Below are 24,277 nucleotides of genomic sequence, written 5' to 3' on the forward strand. Positions count from 1 at the left end.
TAAAATTATTCAAAATTATTTGACTAGTCGAACTTTACAAGTAAGCTATCAAAACTCATGCTCTGAAAGGATACCCATTAGAACAGGTGTCCCATATAGAGTGTCCATTTCCCGGCCATTTTTCCGTTCCCGGGAATCGGGAAATCTGGTGGCATGTTTCCCGGGAATTCCCGGGATCCCGGGAAATATTCAAAAACATGTAAAATATATGCACTTCTATTCAAACACAGCTTATCGAAACTTTTTAAATTATTTTTAATCAAATAAATCAAACTTTTTTTAACAATGATAAATTTAAAACAGTCAAACGAACTATAAAATAATCTGAATAAGTCAAATGAATGCAATTAGGGGTTAGTAAATAAAATCTTTTTTTTATTTATTTATCCAACCTTTTTTGTTCTTTTTTTTTTTACTTTATTCGACTTTATTACGACCAAAGAAGTTTGAAAAACTTTTGTTTTTCTGAACGCTTCACATATCTGCTCATCATATGAAAAAAAGAATTGTCTTCATCATTGTTAAGTTTTGAAATTCATATGGCTCTCAAAGTCAAAGGGAAGCAAGTTCATAAATGCTTCTTTCGAGAAAACACAATTTGCCTACCTTCTGCACAATTTTTCATATATTTTTCGGAGTGTTATGGATTTTCGTTCAATGAAAACGGTGTGAAAATACATTTGATCATTTCTATCAAATCTATCTAAAATCTATCGTATCTATTTAAGTAGAAAAATTGCACCAAATGGCTGCAAAATGTCTTCTGCCACAGGGATCAGCATATTCTCAATGAGTGTTGTATGGGTACATTTTCAAAAAGAACAATAAGAATGGTTCCGGAGGCTATCATGTATAATTTCATACATGTCAGAAATTCCCGGGAATGAAACTATGATTCGCGGGAATCGGGAAATCCCGGGACGGACACTCTAGTCCCATAGGGCAGTATACTTGGGCCAATTTTATATAATGTGTTTATTTCTGATCTTCCTGATGTTTCAGAAGAAAAAGCCAGAAGATTATTTGCTAACGACACTTTGCATTAAGCCAAAGGTGGGAATTTACGGTTGGTACGCAGTAGATTGTAACAAAATTTACATTCCTTTTTGAATTACTTGAAAATGTGGAAAATTTCTCCTACGTCTTCTAAAACTCAACCTATTTTATTCCTCCATAAGCCAAGAGTTAAATTTTTGAAACCTAATGAAAAAAAATACTTGCTTCAATTCAATCTGCAAAGCCTTTGCTCTGAACCTCATCGGAAAACGTCAACAAACCCTGCTCCCAAGTTCAGGAAGGACACTATTGCACTGCATAGTAATCAAACGTGTGTAATTCTGTGTCACAATTGCCGGTACTCTTAGAATCATAAGTGTATCTATCAAGCTAGGGTTCGTCATACCGGATTGCGGCTGCCAGTACTCCTTACAAACAATATGCACCAAATGTTTATTATCGGAACATTCGTTCCGTACCTGCAAGCAGGCTTCGGATTCATTTGAGAGCAAACACCCACGGAGCTAAAATTTGCTCTCACTCTTTAAGCGGCGTGAAGGAATGAGAAGGAGTGACCATCTGCCTCGAAGATGTCATGCTCCTAGGGAGTTCTTTTTACCTCTCTCTCCGCTCTTAAAAGATAAATGAGCGCTCTTCGGGAGCGCTCCCTGGGAGAACGCTTTAAGACTAACGTTATGAGCTGGGAATCTGGCTGGTTCGTGTTCGTTTGTTTTGGTTTGCGCCGGCGGTGTCATTTGGAAATGATTTAATATGAATAACGAAAGGTAGGACGTGTCCCCGCTGATTATTTTGTTGAGTAGAGTGGTTTAAATAAGCAGAATGTTATGTGAAGTTTACATGCAAAATTTAAGTCAAATAGCACAAGAAGGGCCTCTAGTTTGTAAAGAAATTTGAAATATTATCTTCGGGTAGCTATTATTTCATCAATAACCGTCAAACGGGGCATTGTGCAACAGCCGGGTTAGATGCTACATTTGTATACCACATCAAGAGGTGCTGTTTTTTATTTGAATATAATGTAGTGAAGTTATCATTTTATGATAACGAAATAATGATTACTAATTTCCTAACATCGTGAGATAGATTTTTAATATTTTGATTCTCATTAAAAAAATTCAAATTAAAAAAAATGTGCCAAAGATATACCTACATTTTATTTATATTTTTACAATGCCGTTATAACATACCTTGCCTATATCAACACTGTCGGTGTGATTTTTTTTTTGGAAAATCAGCATTTTTTTAATAAATATATGAATAATTCAGTTACCAATCTGGGCTAAAAATTCATCAAAATGCAAATCAAAGATTCACCTTTTAAATCTTGATTCCATATGCTGTTATGATTGGTTCACTTCACGCGTTTGTTAAATTCAAAATATCATCTATCATAACATGAACTTTTATGATTTAAGCTAGATGATTTTTCACCCCCAAATGTATGCAGCACCTTTATGGTTTTAAAATCATTTTTGACAGAAAAATATAACATGAACTTTTATGATTTAAACTAGATAATTTTTTACTCCTAAATGTATGCAGCACCTTTATGGTTTTAAAATCATTTTTGACAGAAAAACATAACATAAACTTCTATGATTTAAGCTAGATGATTTTTTACCCCTAAATGTATGCAGCACCTTTATAGTTTTAAAATCATTTTTACAGAAAATTATAAAATTTTATTCGAACAAAACAAAAACTTACAGCATTTGATGCTTTATGCGTTATGACATCGGAAATATATCTTAAACTATAAATTTTCAAACGTTTTCATTTGATTTTTTCATTCATTGTTGCCACTTATCTAGACCTTTTTAAGAAAGGTGAAAATCGTATGTTTTTGCAGATTTGAAATTAGCAATAATTTTTCTGACTACGTAATTTTTATGTCCCATCAACCTTAAGCCTTTTGATTGAAAAGCAAAATGATTATCTGTGGACGTTAAGTTTTTAAAAACCATTTAGGTTGATAAGTTTGCAGGATGTTCTTGTATACAATACTTCTTTCAACACCGGCCGATTTCTTTGTAAAACATATTATCTGAAAGCCTTAACTTCGACAATCGTTTGACATGAACATTGAATGTAAATTAGAGTAATAATGTTAACGTTATTAGGTACAAAAATAGTCTAAAATTCGTTTTGCTTACATCGTCGCACAGCCACCCCCAGCAGCCAGCCAGCAGCTGTGAGCTACTTGAAGCAATCAAATATGTACCTAACTCGAAGCAATTCTGAATCGTCACACGCAAAGTTATTTCTCCCAGGGAGGCCTCTTTGGGAGGAGCGCAGAGCCTCCGAGGGAGCAAAGAGTGACTGGCGCTCCTAGCGATTCTGGCGGTAAGAGAAGCGAGAAAGAGTGGTTATCGACTGCCAGGAGTTTGGGAGTTCCTCCTCAATGAGTGGTACTGCTCTGCCTCTTATGAGTCGCGCCTCAGGATGCGTCCGAAGCCTGCCTGCAAGTTCACTGGAATAGCTTCATTAGGTTCGATTGCGTGTAGCTCTTAACCAGCTGTTTGATGGATTAGTTTGTTCACACACATCAACAACCCCTTCCAGTGAAGTTTCCGTCCGAGGCGCTAACTCTAGAACTTAAGCTGAGTACTCCATCAGCAGGTGCACTTAGACCCTGGACAACCATCGTCGTGGGTGACAATTACCTTCCCCGGCAATTGCTCGATGCAACAGCAGCAGCAAGCAAGTGTTGTTACATTCATCGCGGCTCACATACTCAGCTCGAATCGCCCGTTCGTTGTTTCGAAGCGCTAACTACCCACTGCCATTGCTGCTAGCAAATCAGAGAATTGAATTTTAATATTTAATTGAACCGTACTCGAATCATAATCAGTTATTAGCCGCTGTCGATTACGGCCGGTCGCGTTCGCGGTATTAGTCTCGGGGTTTTCGAAGATTCTATCTCGCTCGCCAGCCTCTCCCGATTCGATTTATATCTATGACGATTGCGAATCTGTGAATCCGTGTGTGCCAGTGACAAAAGTTCTACGTTCTACGGTGCCAAACTTGTTCCGGGCAATGATAGTTCCGAAAAGCATGGTGAGTTTGTTTCAATGCCGAACGCAGATGCAGGTGAAAAGAGCGTGGGACGCACGTGTGAACTCGGTTTAGAGAGAAGAGTGAAGTTTGAAATTTATCGGAACATTGTTAGCCGGACACTGTTGCAACAAATCGGAGAAATATGCTGTTTGATTTGTGTATCATCGATGGTATTTGCGGAAACAAGTGCCATTCGAATACTAAAACTTGTAACATATTTACAGTTGTTTGATTTAAATAATTGCAATTGAAGTGAAGAAAACTTCAAATTTAGTCGATTCAAGTTGGTACCTATCTCATATATAAATTTTAAGCTACCAATTATTTGACGGAAGATTGTGTATTTGTTTATTTGTCTGGGATTTTAACGATTTGACGAAAGAAGGATAGCTTAAGATCAATACAATTTTTATACAACGTTTAACCTGTCACTAGTTAATTTAAATTTATATCACATTTATACCCAATGCGCTGTTATTAAAACTCCTTTCAAACGTTACTGGGCTTGAGGTTGACCCGCAGACTAATAGTTGACCCTTGAACTTGATCTTGTTAGTTACAACCTCCGCCACAGAAAATTGCGCCCTTGCTATTTGAGCTACAACAGCTTCTAGTTTGGACAATAGAATTGCCTTATTTCACTTTCATGGCTGATAAAAATCCACCCACCATTTGATTCTTAGAATGCCGATGATTTAAGATTTTCAAAATCTTTAAAAACTTCTATGAGTTCTTTGGAACGCTGGTAATTTCAGTAATAATAAATTGAAAACTTTACGGGTATAACATTAAAAATTTACTTTAATAAAAATTATACAATCAAAGAACCATTAGTTAAAATGACATAATTTAGAACAAACGCTTAAAACAGAAAGCATTAACTGGAGTTTCGAGTGTCAGTACAAAGATAATTTAATAAAGTTTTCTAAAAATTGATCTCTAAATTGGTTTTTCAAGATCTGAAACTCTTACTCTATGTTTATAAACTGACTTGACATTCATAATGATGTAAAAATGTATGTTTTAATTATATAAACTTCTAGCCCTTTCCCTCTTCCAATGCAAGAAGCTCTCACTTACTGCTATAAAATCATTTTTAGTATTTAGTTGGCTTAACATATCACTTTATTTGTCTTATAGGTTTTCAAATTGTGCCAAATATAATATGAACAAAGACACTTTCTTTCCGACTCCACCCAGAAATAAGGGAGGGTCTCAAATCATTCGACCGCAAACAACCTCTCTTCTTTTTGCTTGATAAGTTCTCGATTTATGCCAACAAATTATATGGAAGCCCTGATTGTTTAGAAAGTTTTCAAGCTGTTCAACGCAAATTTTATGGAACTCCTTTTGTCGCTCTCTTTTTCACATTGCAATGCAGAAAGGTTTGTAAATTGAAACATATCTCGTACCCAAATACCTTCCCCTGTTATAATCATGTTGATTAATTTTTTTTTCGCCATGTACTAAACTTGTAGACATGACATATTACAACTTGAAGTGGTGCCAAACAGCACTTGTCGTCGTATGAAATCAGGCCTCTTTTTATACTGAAAATTACTATTTTTTTTTGGTTTTAGCAAACAGTGTAAATTTTAAAGTATATGGATAAACTGTTTCTCAATGTATCAAGAAAAATAATGGTTAAAAAAGAAAAAAATTGTAAATTTAGTTATTTGACTGAATCTTAAAATTTTTCCCTGTTTTATGCTGAGGGTCCTTTCATACATATGCATGATTTATACATTTTTAGAAAATGTTGAAAGTTTGCACTTGCTTTAATGTACTTTCTTAACTGAAAATTCTTCCGGAAAATGCATATCCTTATTTTATGAGGATTGTTATTGGTAACTTTCACATATGCTTGCAGAAAATTAAAGTTCTCTGCATTCGACCTTTGAATACTTCAATCCTCAATTTTAAAGGGCTGGATCTTGATCAGTTCATGTGTCTGTTTATTTTTATCGGATTTTGTTGTTGTTCTAAAAATGTAAAGGCACTTGATACATATTCAGTTTGGTACATGTTCAAAAGAAATTTCGGTCTCTACCTGTCGAAAACATCTTATTTTTTCTGTTATCGATAATATGTAAATCAAAACTAACCTTCTACGCATATTGGATTATAAAATCGTACGTAAATCTTCCCATTTTCTTTGTTTTCAAACGTCCACAAAGACTCAAACCATTTTTTTTTCATATGTACCAGTTTTAAATTCATGTTTTCTAGACCACATTTGCTAATTCAATTAGCATGAAATCAGAATAAATTTAATATTTAACATCGTTTAAATAGATTTGTTCGATCAGCAAAATATCTGGTATCTGATACTGTCATGTTTAAACGAATTTAAAGCACTGTAGTGATAGTTTTTTTTTGTTTCGATGATAGTCGTTTTAACATCTTTATGTCATTCGCGACATATATCAACGATGCAGTTGGCGGACAGTCATTGAAAAATTGCGATGTTTACTCTTGGGCACGAACGGACATCGGCTCAGGAACTGTAGTGAAAGTGCATGGTTGATATGGCTATGAGTGTGTGTGTGTGTGTGTGTGTTCCATCCAACGACCCCCTGAGCTGGCAGGTATGTTATGCAAAAGAGTCAATCTTAATCTATAAGATCAAAATTATTCAATTGCGGGTGCTGGAGGTGTTAGCTCTATTGAAATTCCAGAAACCCATTTCAGAATGACAGAGACCTAGCTGCACATTCCGAGGTTACTTTCCTTGTCAATAAGCCCCGCCCAATCATAGCCGCATGACCAAATGGGTCATGTAATTATGATTAGACTTTCAATCATTTATTGTTGACATAGTAAAGTACTGAATAAATATAATTTACCAATTATATTCATTCAGCACACTAGTATATCCAATAAAATATTGACGTGTATTTAGTTTATGAGTTTTAGTTCTATTATAATTACTATTATAGTATGGTTGATGATAAATATTGTTGGTAAATGAATATAATTGAGAATAGTTTCGTATTATTTTAATAATATTTGAATACTGGTTGAAGGGGCTGCTAGACATTGCTCGTGATTATAATTGAGGCGCTTGGGATCAGAGTGGTGCAAGTGCCTAAGTGATAGTTTCGAGAAAACACGCTTCTAAGTTGTGAATGTGGTCGATTTTTCATATATTTTTCGCGTTCGAGCAGTTTTATTTCATTCACACGTGTTCAAATTTTATTTTAAAATCTGAGATTTTCGCCAGATGCACATTGAAACATGAAGAATCGTTAGGTATACTTATCTGAAAATTGATGATTTTGGCACTTGAACCCCTCTGATCCTGAGGGCCTCAATTGTAATGTTTTTACTGGAAAAAATCAAAAATAATTTATCAGATGCATAGTCATTTTCCGTTTCCCAAATGAATATTAAGTCGTCGAGCACGTACTAAAATAAACGATTTGTCGCCGACGTAATAGAAATTAATTTTTGTCCATATGTCCAATGTTAACGTTGATGGTGATGATACCAATGATGATAGCTGAATGACTCGTACAAATCTGAAATCAAAACATTATGAAAAATATAAAATATCCTGGAATAGATTACCTGCAAAAACTTTACTATTATTCTGAATGAAGATATTCCTGTTTTGCCTGCAAAGCTTTATTAAACCAATATTTAGCTGCAACATTTCACAGATAATAAAGTATATAGTAGAATCATACTCTGGTAGTAAACTTCAATAATATAAATAATAATAATAATAATAATAATAATAATAATAATAATAATAATGATACTAATAATAATAAATGTTACTAAAGACATTTGTCAGATTCAATGATTGTGATACATGATACAGTTCAAGATCGACATACAGTTGTGCATGGTCATAACTATAATTTCAACACTATTTTTTGAGAAAAAATCTAGGAGAATATATTTAAAAACAAAAGAATAGTTGATTTTCTATCTAGACTTTTTCACATCTTAAAAACGCCTACAATGCTGCAAACATTAAATAAAATTAGCTGAATTTGTACAGCAAGCTTGGGTGCACGGTTGTACCGCAGTTGTGACTAAGGCTTCATCAACAAGTCACCGTAAGTTACCATATATCAAGTTAATAACTGCTGGATGAGACGTTCGAGGGAATGGATTCGTAAGTAGAGTAACTTACGATATCCGGAGGGTTAGGATCGATTGGTCTCGAGAAGTTATTGCCGAATATACAACTAACTCACTATGCAAGTCTCTGTAGTCCCCGTCCCCAAGTTTTGTTTTAAGAAGAGCGCGTCAAACAGCAGGAGAACTTAATACGAGTAGTACTGCAACAGATACATACCCATGCGCTCAATCCCTTTGTGTGATGCCCTGATGCATCCCCCTAACCCCGTGAAAACGACAATGATATATAGTGCAAATGATAAATATAATAAATAATAATTATAATAAGTAATAATAATAATAAATTATATGGATAATAAATAATAAACAAAATAAGTAAAAATGTTGATAAATAATAAAAATATGAAAATTAATCGACTATAACCAGAAATACAGTAATACTAAAAATGCATAACCAAAACAGTACAATAGAATTGGATAGTGTCTTCAAGATGTCACCAGATAGCCTGTAAGAAATTATGATATTAATTAAATTGGAAAGTTTGATAATGTACCTACATTCCAAACAGTATGATAAACCGGGTCAGCTAGAAACATTAAAAAAAAATGTAACACAACCTAAATAATAAATTATTTTGTTGATCAAGGAAGCACTTCAAGAAGTGTATAGATTGATAGATTTATAAATGTATATGATTAAATATAATTTAGAAGATAATTTTATGATTAAAGCATGGTTGATATGGCTATGAGGTGTCAAAAAGGGCGGGGGTAAAAAATTTCATGTGAAAAAAATAAATTTTAGTTTTGAAATAATCTTAAAATTAACAGCTTTCTACGATTTCATTGAAATTTTAAAAGATTTTGAAAACTGGAAATATCGGCATTTTAAGATTACCACGATGGATGAATTTTTATTTGTTCCGGTAATGAATGGATGAATTTTTAATAATCATTTTTGGTTCTTTTTACGGGAAGATCATGTTTTCGAAATGCGATGGTGTACCTCATATTAATACTTATACTAATGTTAACATATGGATCTTTATCTATATCAAAATTTTTTTTCACTGAAAAATTCACAGAACTTAAGTTCTATGATAACTTACAACATTTGTTATTAAATAAAATTAATCGTGAAAGGAATTTTTTTAAATTTAAATAATTGCATAACTACAGGGGCAAAGAAACATGACAAATAGGTGGATATTTATATTAGGGGAGAGTGGGGATACTTGATCCCTGTTTTATCCAGGCTATGGCGGATAAGAAATAAAACTTCTGTTCTGTGGGACGTCCGAAACTTAAAGAGGTAGATTTATTGGCATACATTTAAAATTACAACTTTTCGCGCGTCAACTTTGAAACAGTAACAAAAGAATGAAATCTGTCTAAATGATATCACTGGTTCATCTGTTGAGCAAGCTAGTCTACATAAAGGCGCTATTATTATCAGGGTGACCAATGTTGTTGAGATTAAACATACTGGCCACCTAAAACGACTGTTTTATAATAGGCAGCCCTATATTTGTTTTGGTTTGCTAGCTATGGAGATGGCGCGGTATTTCATTTCAATCACAACTTCTGGTTTCAGTAGCAGGAAACAATGGGAGCACACTTACAGATCGTCTAGTTCAATCATCTTGCTTCGTTGTTCAATGCCTGGATCGGAGATAGAAACTGGTAGGTAAATCGCTAAGGAATCGTCGATACTTTTCTGGGACATCTTCGAAGTTTTCCGGAAACATTGGAGTTATCGTACCATGCAGTGCTGGAATGGTACCCATTTGCCAATAGGTCAGCAATTGGCGCGATTACTCCCAATGTATCAGTTGAGTATCACTGGGAGCTAGTACTGACTGGCAGCCAGTACGGCAAGTACCCAGATGGCTGGCATTGGACCAACCAGTACTTCCCATCTGGGTCGAATTGCTGATCGGGAACGGGTCACAGGGTTTGGGTCACAGGGCTTGGGTCACAAGAGGCACTTTAAAGGCACCAAATCAGCAATGCCAATCGGTCGGGTAAGGTACATCAAAATCGGGGTTTCACAGGACAGGATCGGATTTAGGCTCTCTGGATAACGGGACTAAACTATCATGGGACACTTACACATCTTGCGCTGATGTACTTCGGAACAAGCACTGGCTGGCAGCCAGTACGGCAGATCCCGGATGGCTGTTGCCAGACCATTGACAGCAGTACCATCCATCCGGGTTGCATGGATGGGTCAGGATCAAGCGCTTTATCGGTTGGTATGGAGGTGATTTCAATCGTTTTCCAGCAGGCTTTGAACTGAACGTTGTCGATGATAAGGTTTTGCACAGGAAACAAGGTTCGACGTAGGGCTATCCAGTGCAGGCTTGCTTAGCGCTGAGCAGGAGTGATGAACTCCTGGCGAAAGCCTCCTACATCCTGGTCACGGCACCAATGTTTTATCCAGGCTATGGCGGATAAGAAATAAAACTTCTGTTCAGTGGGACGTCCGAAACTTAAAGAGGTAGATTTATTGGCATACATTTAAAATTACAACTTTTCGCGCGTCAACTTTGAAACAGTAACAAAAGAATGAAATCTGTCTAAATGATATCACTGGTTCATCTGTTGAGCAAGCTAGTCTACATAAAGGCGCTATTATTATCAGGGTGACCAATGTTGTTGAGATCCAACAATCCCCTTTTCTTATTTTCACCATATCTTTTTGGAAAAATTTAGCAACTCGCCGTTTTTGACATTTTCTGACAGCTTGTAACTTCAAGTTTCTATGCTCCAAAAATTAGAACGATACTTGAACCCGTTGATGAACTAGAAGCATTTTAGTGGGAGTAAAAAAATTGCGATTTTTCTGAAATTAAGGGAGACTTGATCCCCTATTGAAGGAGACTTGATCTTTTCTTCAGGAAGCCTTAATCTTTGTATAAAAATCAAAAAAAAAACCCCAAGATAGAATGTTAATTGACTATTTTGGTCATGTTTGTTCTCATTTCACAATTTATAGCTGACAGAAAAAGAAAATTCTATAACTTTGTCTCAACGCTAATAACATTGCATACTGAAAGGCGCTATTTTTTATAATTAAGAAAAAATTAATTATTTTAGCACTTTTCTTCAGACAATTGTTTGATAAATATTAGTTTTTGGATAAATATTAGTAATTTTGTAATCCCCAAACAACCATTTGGTGAGTATTTCGAATTTGCAACGCATATATACGTGTAAACAAATCGTATATAATGTAGCAAAACCAGTATATACGTATCATTTTGGAGGCCATATAGGTACATTAGCAAACATATTCTTGATTTGGATTGTATTAAAAAACGATTGGCACGACTTGTCATGCGCATCATTTACGACTACCCTGATTCTTTTTGGAATATACTATGACGATTCACATCATCATATAGATGATTGAGGTTGTAATATACGACATTTTTCGTAACAATATGGAAAGTTTGACGACTTTTTTGGTCGTCTTTTGCGACTTGAGTGCAGGGCTCTCATTTTCCGTCAGTTGGAAAAAAATATTTTTTTTTGGGATTTTAAACCAATTGGTTTAATCATCCCCAAAAAATAATAAAAATAAGATTATTTCAAATAAAATGTGTTTTTTTGCTGCCAAATTCAAGTTTATATCGTACACATTTATTATTTGCCTGATTGCTGATTTTTTTCCACGTTCATGAATTTATTGTTAGCGCCTGGACTTGATCCCCTGACGATTCGATCAGCAGCTCATGATGGTTCCTCGACGCTATCTGGAATATATAAATTCAAGGGGATTTGCTTCAAAGGTATTAAACCAAAAGCAAATCGTATATTTCTTTAGCTTAAATCTTTTAAATCGTAGAACACGTCATCGATGATCTAAAACTAGACCAACATTTTGAAGCCTCCTTTAATACGATTCCAATCATCGATGTCCCATTATCATAAACGATTTTATTGAACTTTTTAGTATTCTTTTACGATTGCCAGCAAATACGTTTTACGAAAATCAGACATGCGAATTTATTTGCAAAGGTGTACGATTGCATGCACATTATTACGAATCAATGCAGTTATATACGTTTTTTATTTCGAATTATTTTATGCATAGCACGACAAAATCTCTCAATCACGGCTGATCACCGTATATCGGTCGTTTCACGGATTTTTTTGCGAATTGTCGTACACAAAGGTCGAGTTCATATGTACATGAATACTTCTTGTCGTAATAGAATCATGCAATGCTTTTAAATACGATAAAGAATATGCATGGACCGCACATTGTAGGTGCAGATATACGAAAATGAGTATAAATAACATTCTATACGATGTAATCTGTAAAAGAAAATACGACTTCTGGTTGTCTGGGCAGCAATCATAACGAACAATTCAGTAGAATAATATGCCGTTTGGAAGGGGGATCAATTGTACCCAACTCTAGGGGATCAATTGTACCCCTAATCAACATTTTAGAAAACTTTTTCTGAAAAAAGTTGAGAATTTTCCATTGCTTTGAAAATATGGCATTATGAAGTTCATTTTACGCTCGAACGATTGATACATTGGAACAAATATTTTTTTCATAATTTTCCCATGTAAGAAACATTTTAAAGCGATGAAAAAAGATCTTCAAGTTACTTTTTGTGAAATTTTTCAAACAAAGTTCAATTACTCAAACAATTATTTTGTTAAAAAATTTTAAACTACAAGCATTATTATTTTGCTCATTTTGTCACATTTTTCTAGAACATTTGATCTTTGTAAGACATTCCAGTTTCGAGATATAGCTAAGGAATCAAGTATCCCCAGGGATCAAGTATCCTCATTCTCCCCTATATATATTATGACCAGAAATCAGGAATTTGTGATCCACTTGTTAATGGTAGATTGGATAAAATAATAAAATCTGATAACATTTTGTGTTTAGGATTCAGGGGGTAGCTTTTTGTTCACTTTTTGTCCCTTTTATTGTTAAGAGCAGAGTTTTTTCAACGAGGTCAAAACATAAGAAAATTAAATTAAAAACATTTGCCGAGGTCACATCGAGTATAGATTCATTTTAATGAGTCACTTTTGTTGCTTTCATATATCCACAAATTTTGTTTCATTTGATAAATAGTAGAAATATTACGCAATACGAAATTAATTCTCCCTCCCAAATTATGCATGTACGTCAATCTTTTACAGGGGTTCAAAACCTCCTCAGTTAGTTCATTCCAGAATTGTTAAATCGCTTGACTACAAAGGACATTAAGTCAATTAATATAATCTCCAAATATAAAAAAACGACCGCCCATTTTCCAAAATTTTCAAGCTCAAAGTTCTTCTTAGAAAAATTTGATAGACAAATTTTAAAAATTCCGGAGAATGGAAATGTTGAAAAAAATATCGTTCACAAGCTTTTAACATTTAAAAGTATATTGTTTTTAACGAACTTTAGTTAGATATGTGAAATAATATTGATTTTTCAAAGTACGGACCTCAACCTCAATTTAATCTAACTCTTCCATACTTTCCAGTTTCTCGATTTGACAAGTGTATTGGGAAAGCCTTTTTTAAACAGGATGAATACTTATTTGGTTATTTTATAATCTTTATACCTTTTTGAAGTAATAATTTTGCTTAAAAAAGTAGTTCTTCTGAGAGATTTGTTAGTACCGTTATCCGAGGTAAGATAGATCACTTTTTTCAGTATTTTTCGATTATTTTTCTGTTAAGGGAAATGTGGCATGTTTCTTATTTTTAAAACCAGTACTGGACTCCTATGAACGTAAAACATGGTTGCAGAAATTTATTAGACTACTTTAAATTTGATTTAAAAATCGATTTCGTCTCTGTTTAGAATTTGATGATTTGGGATAACATTGATCAGTCCCTATTTTTAAGGTTTTAACGAGTTTTCTTGGTCATAAAGGATACAAAATACCTTCTGAATTTCAATTATCAAAATAGAAAGAGGGACAATAATGTTGCATAAATTAAGGGGCTAAATTTTTTAACATTACTTATTATTTTTTCCCTAGGCCCTCGCACTATTCCCTTTTTATTTTTTTTACTTTAGAACCGTTTGATAGGGTTGCTGGCCTTTTGACCTAGACTGGCTAACTCTTGGAAAATGTCCCTCTTTATTAAATATCAAAAATTTACCTCAAACTACAACAGAAACTACACCAAAACTGTACATTTACTTGGGAAAATAGTTGAACTCTCGCATACATCAACATATTTGCTTCTAAACACTTTGATTTCATCAGGAAGGGTATTTGTTTGCGTGCCTTCGAAAAAATAGATATTTCAAGATATTGAAATAACATTTTTACTTACATTTGAAATTTTCCAAAACAAACCAAATTTTTCCCAATTTGAAACTCAACTTATAGGTTTTAAACGTAGAAAAAAGTTTAAAGATATTTAAACTTAAAACTTAAAAAGTTATTGATGATTATGTGGAAAAATTTCATGCTGATCGAAGCTACCCCGGTGATCAATGTTACCCCGTTTTACGGTACCCGTTTCTCTGCTTAAACCACTCTTTAGCATGATGTGCTGATTAAACTCTTCTCCCCCCTACATCGAAAATAACAAGTCAACAAATTTATTCACATATCTGAACGAAAAACGAAGAAAAATTTTCAACGTTAGAATTTTCAACAGTGCCTCTTTACAACGTATGCTAAATGTGTCCATCCCCATGACCAAAAACCGTCGCGGATCATGGCACCTAAAATTGAAAGTAAACAAAGTATTATCCAACATCCCGACTGTTTTCCACACTCTATTCCTTTACAGGGAAATTCCAAAGTTATAAATTAGACTGTACGCGATGCATCCTAGATTCGCGGAAAGTTAGCTAGGAGCCGGGATTTACCATCCCGATTAATAGCAAACCTATCAATTATTTCGTTTTGGAATCGATTATCTCTGGCATTTAGAGCATTAATTAAATTAGATCCTCTCGCTGCGAGTATTTGCCTAATCGATTTACTTGACATTAAAAAGCTGTGCTATTAGTATTTTGGGTTGGTTGAAACCTTAGAGGAGCAGTTAAAATAATTGTTGTGATTGTCGTATGTTTTTGAATTAAAGCTAGCTTCAGATAGGATTGGAACAAACACAATTGCCTGTATTTAAGTTGTTTATTATTGAATTCAAGATCTTGCTTTTTATACAAATGTAGCGTCTTCTTTATACTTTTAAGAAAAATAACAGATAAAATTCTATTATAACGAAGAAATTCTCGAAATTAACCTGTACTTATTAACCTTTTACATCTCGTTTCCATATGCTGGAATATTATTGTTTAGCATCAAGCGTTTGTTAATTTCTAAAATTCATCATAATTTTGTATGATTTCAGCTATTAGAAATGCTTAAAGTATTTTGCTCTCTTGCATTCTTCCGGTAGGTACGAATGTCGGATAGCACCCAATTGGTGTAAATTTCGTCGCTTTAGAAAGACATGAAATTTATGTATGAACATTGCCTCTATTTTGGTAGGTATATGTTGTTTTTTCAACTTTCATACGATCATTCTATAATGTATAAGGAACGTATATCAAAACAGCATAAGAATATAGCTACGAAAATGTTTGCTGGGCAACTAATAATGTGAACTCTCTTCAAATTCTTAGAACAGAAACAAGCTGCAATGGAATTGGAAACTGGTACCTAGAAAAAAATCTGGACTGGTTATTATTTGTCGAAATAACTAGACAAATAATAATGAGAATATACTTTCATGGTTAGTTATGTTGATCGTAAACTATAAAAATAAAATTGCGATTACTTTGTTTATCAAGTTTCGTTCAGCAACGCGACAAGATCCATGTTAAGGCATTTCTTTATAAACTTCCAACCAACGCGCTCCAGAGATTTGCTGCCGCAAGAAATGGGAAACAGTTTATTAGTTTTATCGACCGGATAGCCTCATAGCCAGGCTGAAGCTATTCGATTCGGAAGAACTTCTGAAAAACAACAACATCAACTTTCCCAAACAGACCCGATACACTTGCACTCCTTGAAAGTTTCATTGAGATCAGGTGTAAACCATGAGGAAAACGATATACAGAAACTTTGCAGTCTCAATTGCATCCACGCTTAATGCATACGAAATGGAATAACCAATACCCGGTGTATCTATACCATATTTATTTATGGCGCCAAGTGCCCACTGATGAACCCTGGCAAGTAGGGAGCTTTCAGAAGCAAAAAATATAAATAAAATAAAGACAGTTTTGCTGCTCGGTCACGTACAGGTGCCGTTTTTACTAATATGGACTAACAGTTTCGTCGATGTTTGAACGACTTTGCTGCTGCTAGGATTAAAACTACATTCCAATGCTCACTTGCTCTTGATCTTGAAAATAGTGAACCACATACTATATGTGGTAGTTCGAGTTGTGCCAGGTGCCGCAAGGGTGATTAATTTGACACTCGACTATCTCGAGTTGGATGCTAGTGATTGATGCGGATCTGGGCGTTGCATCTTTGGATTGTGCTATGAACACTATTGAGGAATTGTAATTGTTCTTAACGAGTGTACCATCAGATCAGCCTTACGATACAAAACCTTAGTTAAGGTCAAGGATGCAAATGGAATTACACATGCATTGAGTGTTTAACCCTAATTCGCTCTTGATAATCAATATGACACTATTGGTAGTTTGGCGGCTAGTAATTTTTTTCGGGTGTATCCAAATAAAATAATTTCTTCGAGGAACCTCAATGGATTCTTGAAATCTTTAGTTTTGCATCGTTAGTTTTTTAAGGACGCTCAGGGAAAAAAAAACTCCCGAATAAGACCTTAAGTATCAATTTGACACTCCTCGCTTAAAGCAGATACATATATCTCTCTTGTTTCCCAACTGATTTTGACAAAATTTTTAGGCATCGTCGTGTACGACCTCCGGGATCGCGCTTTGGCCGTCGTATTTTGTTTATCATCGCGTTTTGGAGTCACTACCTTCTTGTAAGTCGATAGTCCGGCTCGTTTTTTGGCTCGATGCACGGTTGTAGACGATACACCCAGCTTATTTTTTATTATTATTATTGTATTTTTTATTTATGTAACGTAAGATTACAATATCTTTTAAATTGTTACAATGTGGTTAACTTCTTGATGTAGATTACTTAAAACTAATCGTTCCTTGTTCGCTTTTAACTCTATCTTTGTCGTTTTACTCTATGTATTCCTCTAGTAGACCCCTTTTGAACTCTGATTTCTTATTTAAAAGTTTTAAATGAGTTGGAAGATTGTTCCAATTAACAATACCCCGAACGAAAAATGATTTACCATAATATGATGAACTATGAGATGGAATAAGGATATTTCTAGTGCGTGAATTTCTAAGCGGAATGAGCAGGGATTTCAGATAGTGTGGCTTTCCAGAGTTGAGAATTCTATGAATTATCATGCATGATCGGTACTGAAAGAAATTATCGAAAGAACATCCAATAAGAAATTTATGTAAGTGGGAAACACGAGAAAAACGAGATAAGTTGAAGACATATCGCACACATGAATTCAGAGCAACTCGTAACTTGTGAACAGATCTCTCCGATGCGTTTGAGTAAATGAAATCACTATAAATGAACAAAGGAAAAACGTAGGCCTTGAATAATCTTAGTTTTGTAGAAACATCCAGATGGCTTGTTGTTAAGTTAAGTCTTTTAATAGAGCCATAAATTTTGCAGCATTGAGCATTAACCTGACGATTCCATGAGAGATCGCGGTCGAAAATAACGCCCAGGTTTTCAGCGTAGTCGACAAAATGTATAGCAGTACCATTCATAACGAGTTGTGGATAATTACAGGAGGATTGTTGTCTTCCAAAGAACAAAGCTTTTGTTTTTGAGGGGTTGATTGGTAAAAGGTTGGCGTTTGACCATCCGAGAAGCTGATTAAGATCATGATTTATTTTATGAAAAAAGTCACTTAAGTTTGAGGTTCGTTTGTCGCAGAAATATATTTGGACATCATCTGCGAAAAGATGCACCGAACAGTACTGTAGAACAGCAGGAAGATCGTTAATGAAAAGCGAAAAGAATAGAGGTCCCAAAATTGATTCCTGAGGAACTCCTGATTCGATTGGAGCAAGCTCAGAACAGCAACCATCAAATAAAACAGTTTGATGACGACCTTGTAGATACGAACGCACTAAATCAACTGCTGATCTTGAAAAATTATATTTAGATATTAACTTATTTATGAATTTAGCATGTGATACACGGTCGAAAGCTTTGGCAAAGTCTATCATAAGAAGTACAGCTATTCCTTTGTTATCTAAGGCATAGGCAATATCGTTATGAACCTTCATCAACGCAGTTTCAGTACTGTGAGAAGAACGAAAACCCGATTGAAATTCATATAAAATGTTATTTTGATTTAAAAATTCTGTTATTTGACATTTGATAATTTTTTCGAAAATTTTTGAAACTGTACTTAAAATGCTTATTGGTCTCAAGTTTGATAAGTCATGCGATTTGGCTTTTTTTGGAATTGGAATAACTTTTGATACTTTCCATTGAAAAGGAAATTTAGATGTTCTTATAATTGTATTAAAAATATGTTTGAGAGCAGGTAAGATGTGCGGTAAAACAACTTTAATAAGCTTGATTGGGATTTCATCCATTCCCAATGCATTGGATTGTACTGAAATAACAGCGTTTATGATTTCATAGTTTTCAAAGTCTTTAAATTTAAAAAAAAAACCGTGTGGATTATAAGGACTATTAAACTGTTCAACGTCTGAACTAGTAAAATTAGTTGTGAAATAATTGTTAATCTCATCAGCGCTAAAATTAGAAACCCCAGAGTTACTTGGAGATTTTTTTTAATCCAAACTTCTTCAAGTTGTTCCAGAAAGTTTTGGCTGGTAAATCAAGGTTAACACGTTTTTTATCTTAAGTTTTCGCTTTAGAAATCAGGGTGTTAACTCTGTTACGCAATATTTTAAACTTATTTCTATCTTCTTCAGACTTAGAATGTTTCCAGGTGTTATAGGCCAGATTTCTATTAATAATAGCATGATTTATTTCGCGATTGAACCATTCATTACGACGAGTTTTTTTGTATTTAAGAGGGAAAATCGACTCGTTGATTTCCAACAAAAATGCATTGAAATGGCTAACGAGAATATCTGGATCATCAATACTGAGAAATTCGGTCCAATTTGTTTCGGAAAGAATAGTTTGGAGTGCATTTGCATCAAATTGTTTATAATCTCGAAACCAAAAGCCGTCAGATTCTACAATTTTAGGGAAATTCAATGAAGAAAAGATTAAATCGTGGTGAGAAACACCTGGTAAAGAGATTTGACTGAATCGGTGAATAGCATTGGGAGAATCAATTAGAAACAAATCGAGAAGGGAATTTCCAGTATTATGGAAAAAAGTAGGTTCTTTGTTGACGCAGCTAATATTTGAGCAACACATGAAATCTTTGAAATTCTGAATTCTTCCGGTTTGTTTTAAAAGATCAGTATTGAAGTCACCGATAAAGAACGTATAATTATAAGTCAAAGAAAACTGTTCAGTATGAGCAAAAAGTAAATCGGAGCAGTCTTTTTCAGGAGGATTGTAATAAAGGCCGAACAAGAGTTTGCTTTCATTCACGAAAAATTCTGTGAGGATGAATTCAGTGGAATTTGCTTCATTATTGTCGGATTTCACGAGAACCCTACACTTGAGATTGTTCCTATAATAAATGCAAACACCACCTCCACGCCTGTTACGATCGTTTCGTATCAAATTGTAATTCTCAATGGTAATTACATCATTACTGACGGTTTCACTAAGCCATGTCTCGGTCATAAAAATGACGTCCAATTTGCTTTTGAAAAATAGATTTCTAAGTTCAATGAATTTTGAGAGCTGACGAGCGCAAAGGCTTTGCACATTTATATGACAAATATTTAACAGATCGTCGCCTAAAACACTATTGATTACAGCAGTAGGTATATCATTGTTCGACGAGGTATTACTATTTGAATCATTATCCATTAGCAGGCTTCGGACGCATCCTGAGGCGCGACTCATAAGAGGCAGAGCAGTACCACTCATTGAGGAGAAACTCCCAAACTCCTGGCAGACGGAAACCACTCTTTCTCGCTTCTCTTACCGCCAGAATCGCTGGGAGCGCCAGTCACTCTTTGCTCCCTCGGAGGCTCTGCGCTCCTCCCAAAGAGGCCTCCCTGGGAGAAATAACTTTGCGTGTGACGATTCAGAATTGCATCGAGTAAGGTAGGGCTAGGTGGGGTAATTATGAACAAAATTTCTTCATTTGGCACACTCACAGCCACCATATGTTTATTTCTTATCATTAATTCTTAAAACCTGCCAATATTGAATGTTTCCGTGCTCTTCATCATTCTGTAGAGCAACTTTTTTTTTTTGGTCGCAACCCACGTCCTTGAGACGTCTGTTCATAACTACCCCGTCTGTTCATATTTACCCCCCTGTCTAGGGGGTAATTATGAACACGGATTACGGACTTGGTATAACATTTTTGAAAAGTATCAGTATTTATGCGTTACATTTACCCATAGTAAGCAGTGTATGGTGATTTTTCACTTAAAAAAATATGTTCATAATTACCCCAAAACCTGTTCATAATTACCCCGAACGCTGTTCATATTTACCCCGAGACTTGTCCAATATGATTTACATGGTGTCAGAACATCTCAATTCAACACCAAATAATGAAAATAATTAGCAGTAATAAGAAAATTGGTTGTTTTATAAAAACTCAATTCAATTCATGTATAAAACTTATAAAATAAACAAATGTAATCAAAATTTAAAGGTAAAACAACGCAAAAAATAGCTATTTAGTGTTCTTTTGTATTGATTTTTTCTATATTTTGTTACGGTGGTTAAATTTTTTGTTGCATCTTTTCCGTTTTGGTTGGTCTCTCTTTCTTTCGTACCTTTATGTCGTTGCAGATCATTTTTATTTGATAGGACCTCTCCATACGTGTGAAATTTTAGGCGAGTTAGGCAACTCGATAGTTTTTACATCCGTTTTAAATGTCCTGCGCAGCAAACATCAAGCTTTCACCTAAATGTCGTAGGTTAGGCTTTTCACGTACGTGCGAGATATCATGAAATTAAAGCCTATACGTATACAGAAAATTCTTAATTTTTTTGAAAGATGGTTGTTTCACAAAAACACCCATTAAAATCTTCTTGGATCAGTGAACAGTCATATTTTGCAAGGCTTGTCAATTCTGTATGATCGACTGTTTTGAAAATATTTACACTAATTAATTTTTTTATCACCTGTACGAAATTTCACATTAGTAGCTCTATTTTCTCAAAACAAAATTATTACCGCAGAAGTTTTCATCACTAAACTGAAAGAGAAAATTTCAACCAAAAGATTTTTATTTTGTACTAAATTTAAAAAAATGTATTTGAACAAATAAAGATTGAAAAAAGTAACTAAGTATAAAAATAAGACTGCAAGAAAATAGATTTTGGATCTTTGTTATCCGAATGTAACTCATAAACAATTATTCTTTGCTGTAATTCTAATGCTCTCAATACAAGGTGTCCAAACATACAAGAAAATTTATCTTTTTGATCTTTGTTTTGTGGACTTATTCATCTATTAAATTTATCATGGTTTTTCATATATTTTACTGTTGACCATAGAGGTTTAAGGTTTATAATAATTTCACACGGTAGTGTGCTTAAATTTCACTCGAGCAGCAAACCTTTTGTTAAAAAATGGCGAATTTTATTTTTAGTAAAATTAAAATTTCTTCAAATCTAGTTTATAACCTTGTTATTTATTAATACAAAAAAAACTGGTTTTGGAAGGACGTAAAACCTTTATTCAGTGTTAGAGAAAACTATTCCTGGGATACAGGTTTTCGGTATCGGTATTACCGGTAAAACTATCCGTACCCACTCACTAAACCTGAGAAAATATTTGACTGCATTTTTTTCTTTCAACAAAAAGCAAGTTCTTATCCCTATTTTTTCAAACAAAATTAAGACTCGTTTAAATGCTGATTTGGCTTTTTTCAAAATTTCTGTTTTCTACACTTTTTTCACTCTTGAAGTTTTATTAAGTTTTGATGAAATTGTGTTCAAAACTTTTTTTCAAAGACTGGAAAGAACTGGCATAGCTTTTTATCTAAATCTTATTTTTGGAAAAAAAAAAATTATTTTCTCTAAAATTCAAAACTTAACACATTGCGGACTTAATTTAATTATGAAATTTATAAAATTTGGTCCAGTAAGTTCCTGGGATAAAGAATGCCGAGTGTGATGTTTCGTGGCTAAGATTTCTTCACGGTCCTGTGTTAAGATCATACAGAAGGGGGGGGGTATTTTTGTGAGAAATTTATTACAAGGGGAGGAGGGGGAAGGGGGTCTGGAAATGCTTGGGTAATAATTCGATGGCCCCCTAAGTTGATGAATAAAACATTTGACCATCAAAAAGCCAAAGAAATGTCTGGAAATGTCTGTTCATAATTACCCCATAGGACGAAAACTATGGGGTAAATATGAACAGTCATCTGAGCATCTGTGCGAACAAAATTTTTCAAAATTCCTTCAAAATTCAGACAAAACATCATTAACCGGATGTAAAACAGTTGATAACAACATTCTAGCTGTATTTCCTGTGATCAGATATTCAAAACATTGAACACTGTCCAAAACGATTTCCGTTCCACGGGGTAATGGTTTTTTAAAACATCTGAAATGATATCATTAGGATTTGAAAACAGATCGGAAACAGCTTAAAGCTATCAATCTGATGTTAAACTACCACTTTTGGAACTTTTAGTGTTAATTCATCCCCCACACCAGCGCGTATGGCACTTGTTCAGAATTACCCCGTGTTCATAATTACCCCACTTGACCCTACATATTTGATTGCTTCAAGTAGCTCACAGCTGCTGGCTGGCTGCTGGGGGTGGCTGTGGGACGATGTAAGCAAAACGAATTTTAGACTATTTTTGTACCTAAACAACGTTAACATCATTACTCTAATTTACATTCAATGTTCATGTAAAACGATTGTCAAAGTTAAGGCTTTCAGATAATATGTTTTACAAAGAAATCGGCCGGTGCACCGCGGTGTTGAAAGAAGTATTGTAAACAAGAACTTCCTGCACACTTATCAACCTAAATGGCTTTTAAAAACTTAACGTCCACAGATAATCATTCTGCTTTTAAATCAAAAGGCTTAAGGTTGATGGGACATCAAAATTACGTAGTCAGAAAAATCATTGCTTCCCCAGCTATTTTCAAATCTGCAAAAATATACGATTTTCACCTTTCTGAAAAAGTGGCAACAATAAATGAAAAAATCAAATGAAAACGTTTGAAAATTTATAGTTTAAGATATATTTCTGATGTCATAACGCATACAGCACCAAATGCAGTAAGTTTTTGTTTTGTTCTAATAAAATTTTACAATTTTCTGTCAAAAATGATTTTAAAACTATAAAGGTGCTGCATACATTTAGGGGTAAAAAATAATGTAGCTTAAATCATAAAAGTTTATGTTATGTTTTTCTGTCAAAAATGATTTTAAAACCATAAAGGTGGTGCATACATTTAGGGGTGAAAAATTATCTAGTTTAAATCATAAAAGTTCATGTTAAATTTTTCTGTCAAAAATGATTTTAAAACCATAAAGGTGCTGCATACATTTAGGGGTAAAAAATTATCTAGTTTAAATCATAAAAGTTCATGTTAATTTTTTCTGTCAAAAATGATTTTAAAACCATAAAGGTGCTGCATACATTTAGGGGTGAAAAATCAACTAGCTTAAATCATAAAAGTTCATGTTATGATAGATGATATTTTGGATTAAACAAACGCGTGAAGTGAACCAATCATAACAGCATATGGAATCAAGATTTAAAGGTGAATCTTTGATTTGCATTTTGATGAATTTTTAGCCCAAGTTAGTAACTGAATTATTCAAATATTTATTGAAGAAAAAATTTTGATTTTCCGAAAAATAAAATCACACCAACAGTGTTGATATAGGCAAGGTATGTAATAAAGGCATTGGAAAAATATAAAAAAAATGTAGGTACATCTTTGGCACAATTTTTTTAATTTTCTATGAGAATCAAAATATTTAAAAATCTATCTCACGA

At 34.1% G+C, this 24,277-nt stretch overlaps 1 protein-coding gene across 1 annotated transcript in view; it reads left to right on the plus strand.

Annotated features, from left to right (window-relative positions):
• Positions 1 to 3,638: 3,638 nt before the first annotated feature.
• Positions 3,639 to 24,277, plus strand: part of LOC129746848 (phospholipase B1, membrane-associated-like) — a 56,009-nt gene continuing 35,370 nt past the window's right edge. Inside the window, exon 1 of the mRNA XM_055740749.1 lies at positions 3,639 to 4,074. Within this exon, the coding sequence (XP_055596724.1) occupies positions 4,054 to 4,074 (21 nt within the window). The 5' untranslated portion in view covers positions 3,639 to 4,053. The remainder of the gene's footprint in view (positions 4,075 to 24,277) is intronic.

The sequence above is a fragment of the Uranotaenia lowii genome, chromosome 2 (genome assembly GCF_029784155.1).
Source record: "Uranotaenia lowii strain MFRU-FL chromosome 2, ASM2978415v1, whole genome shotgun sequence".
Lineage (NCBI taxonomy): Eukaryota > Metazoa > Arthropoda > Insecta > Diptera > Culicidae > Uranotaenia > Uranotaenia lowii.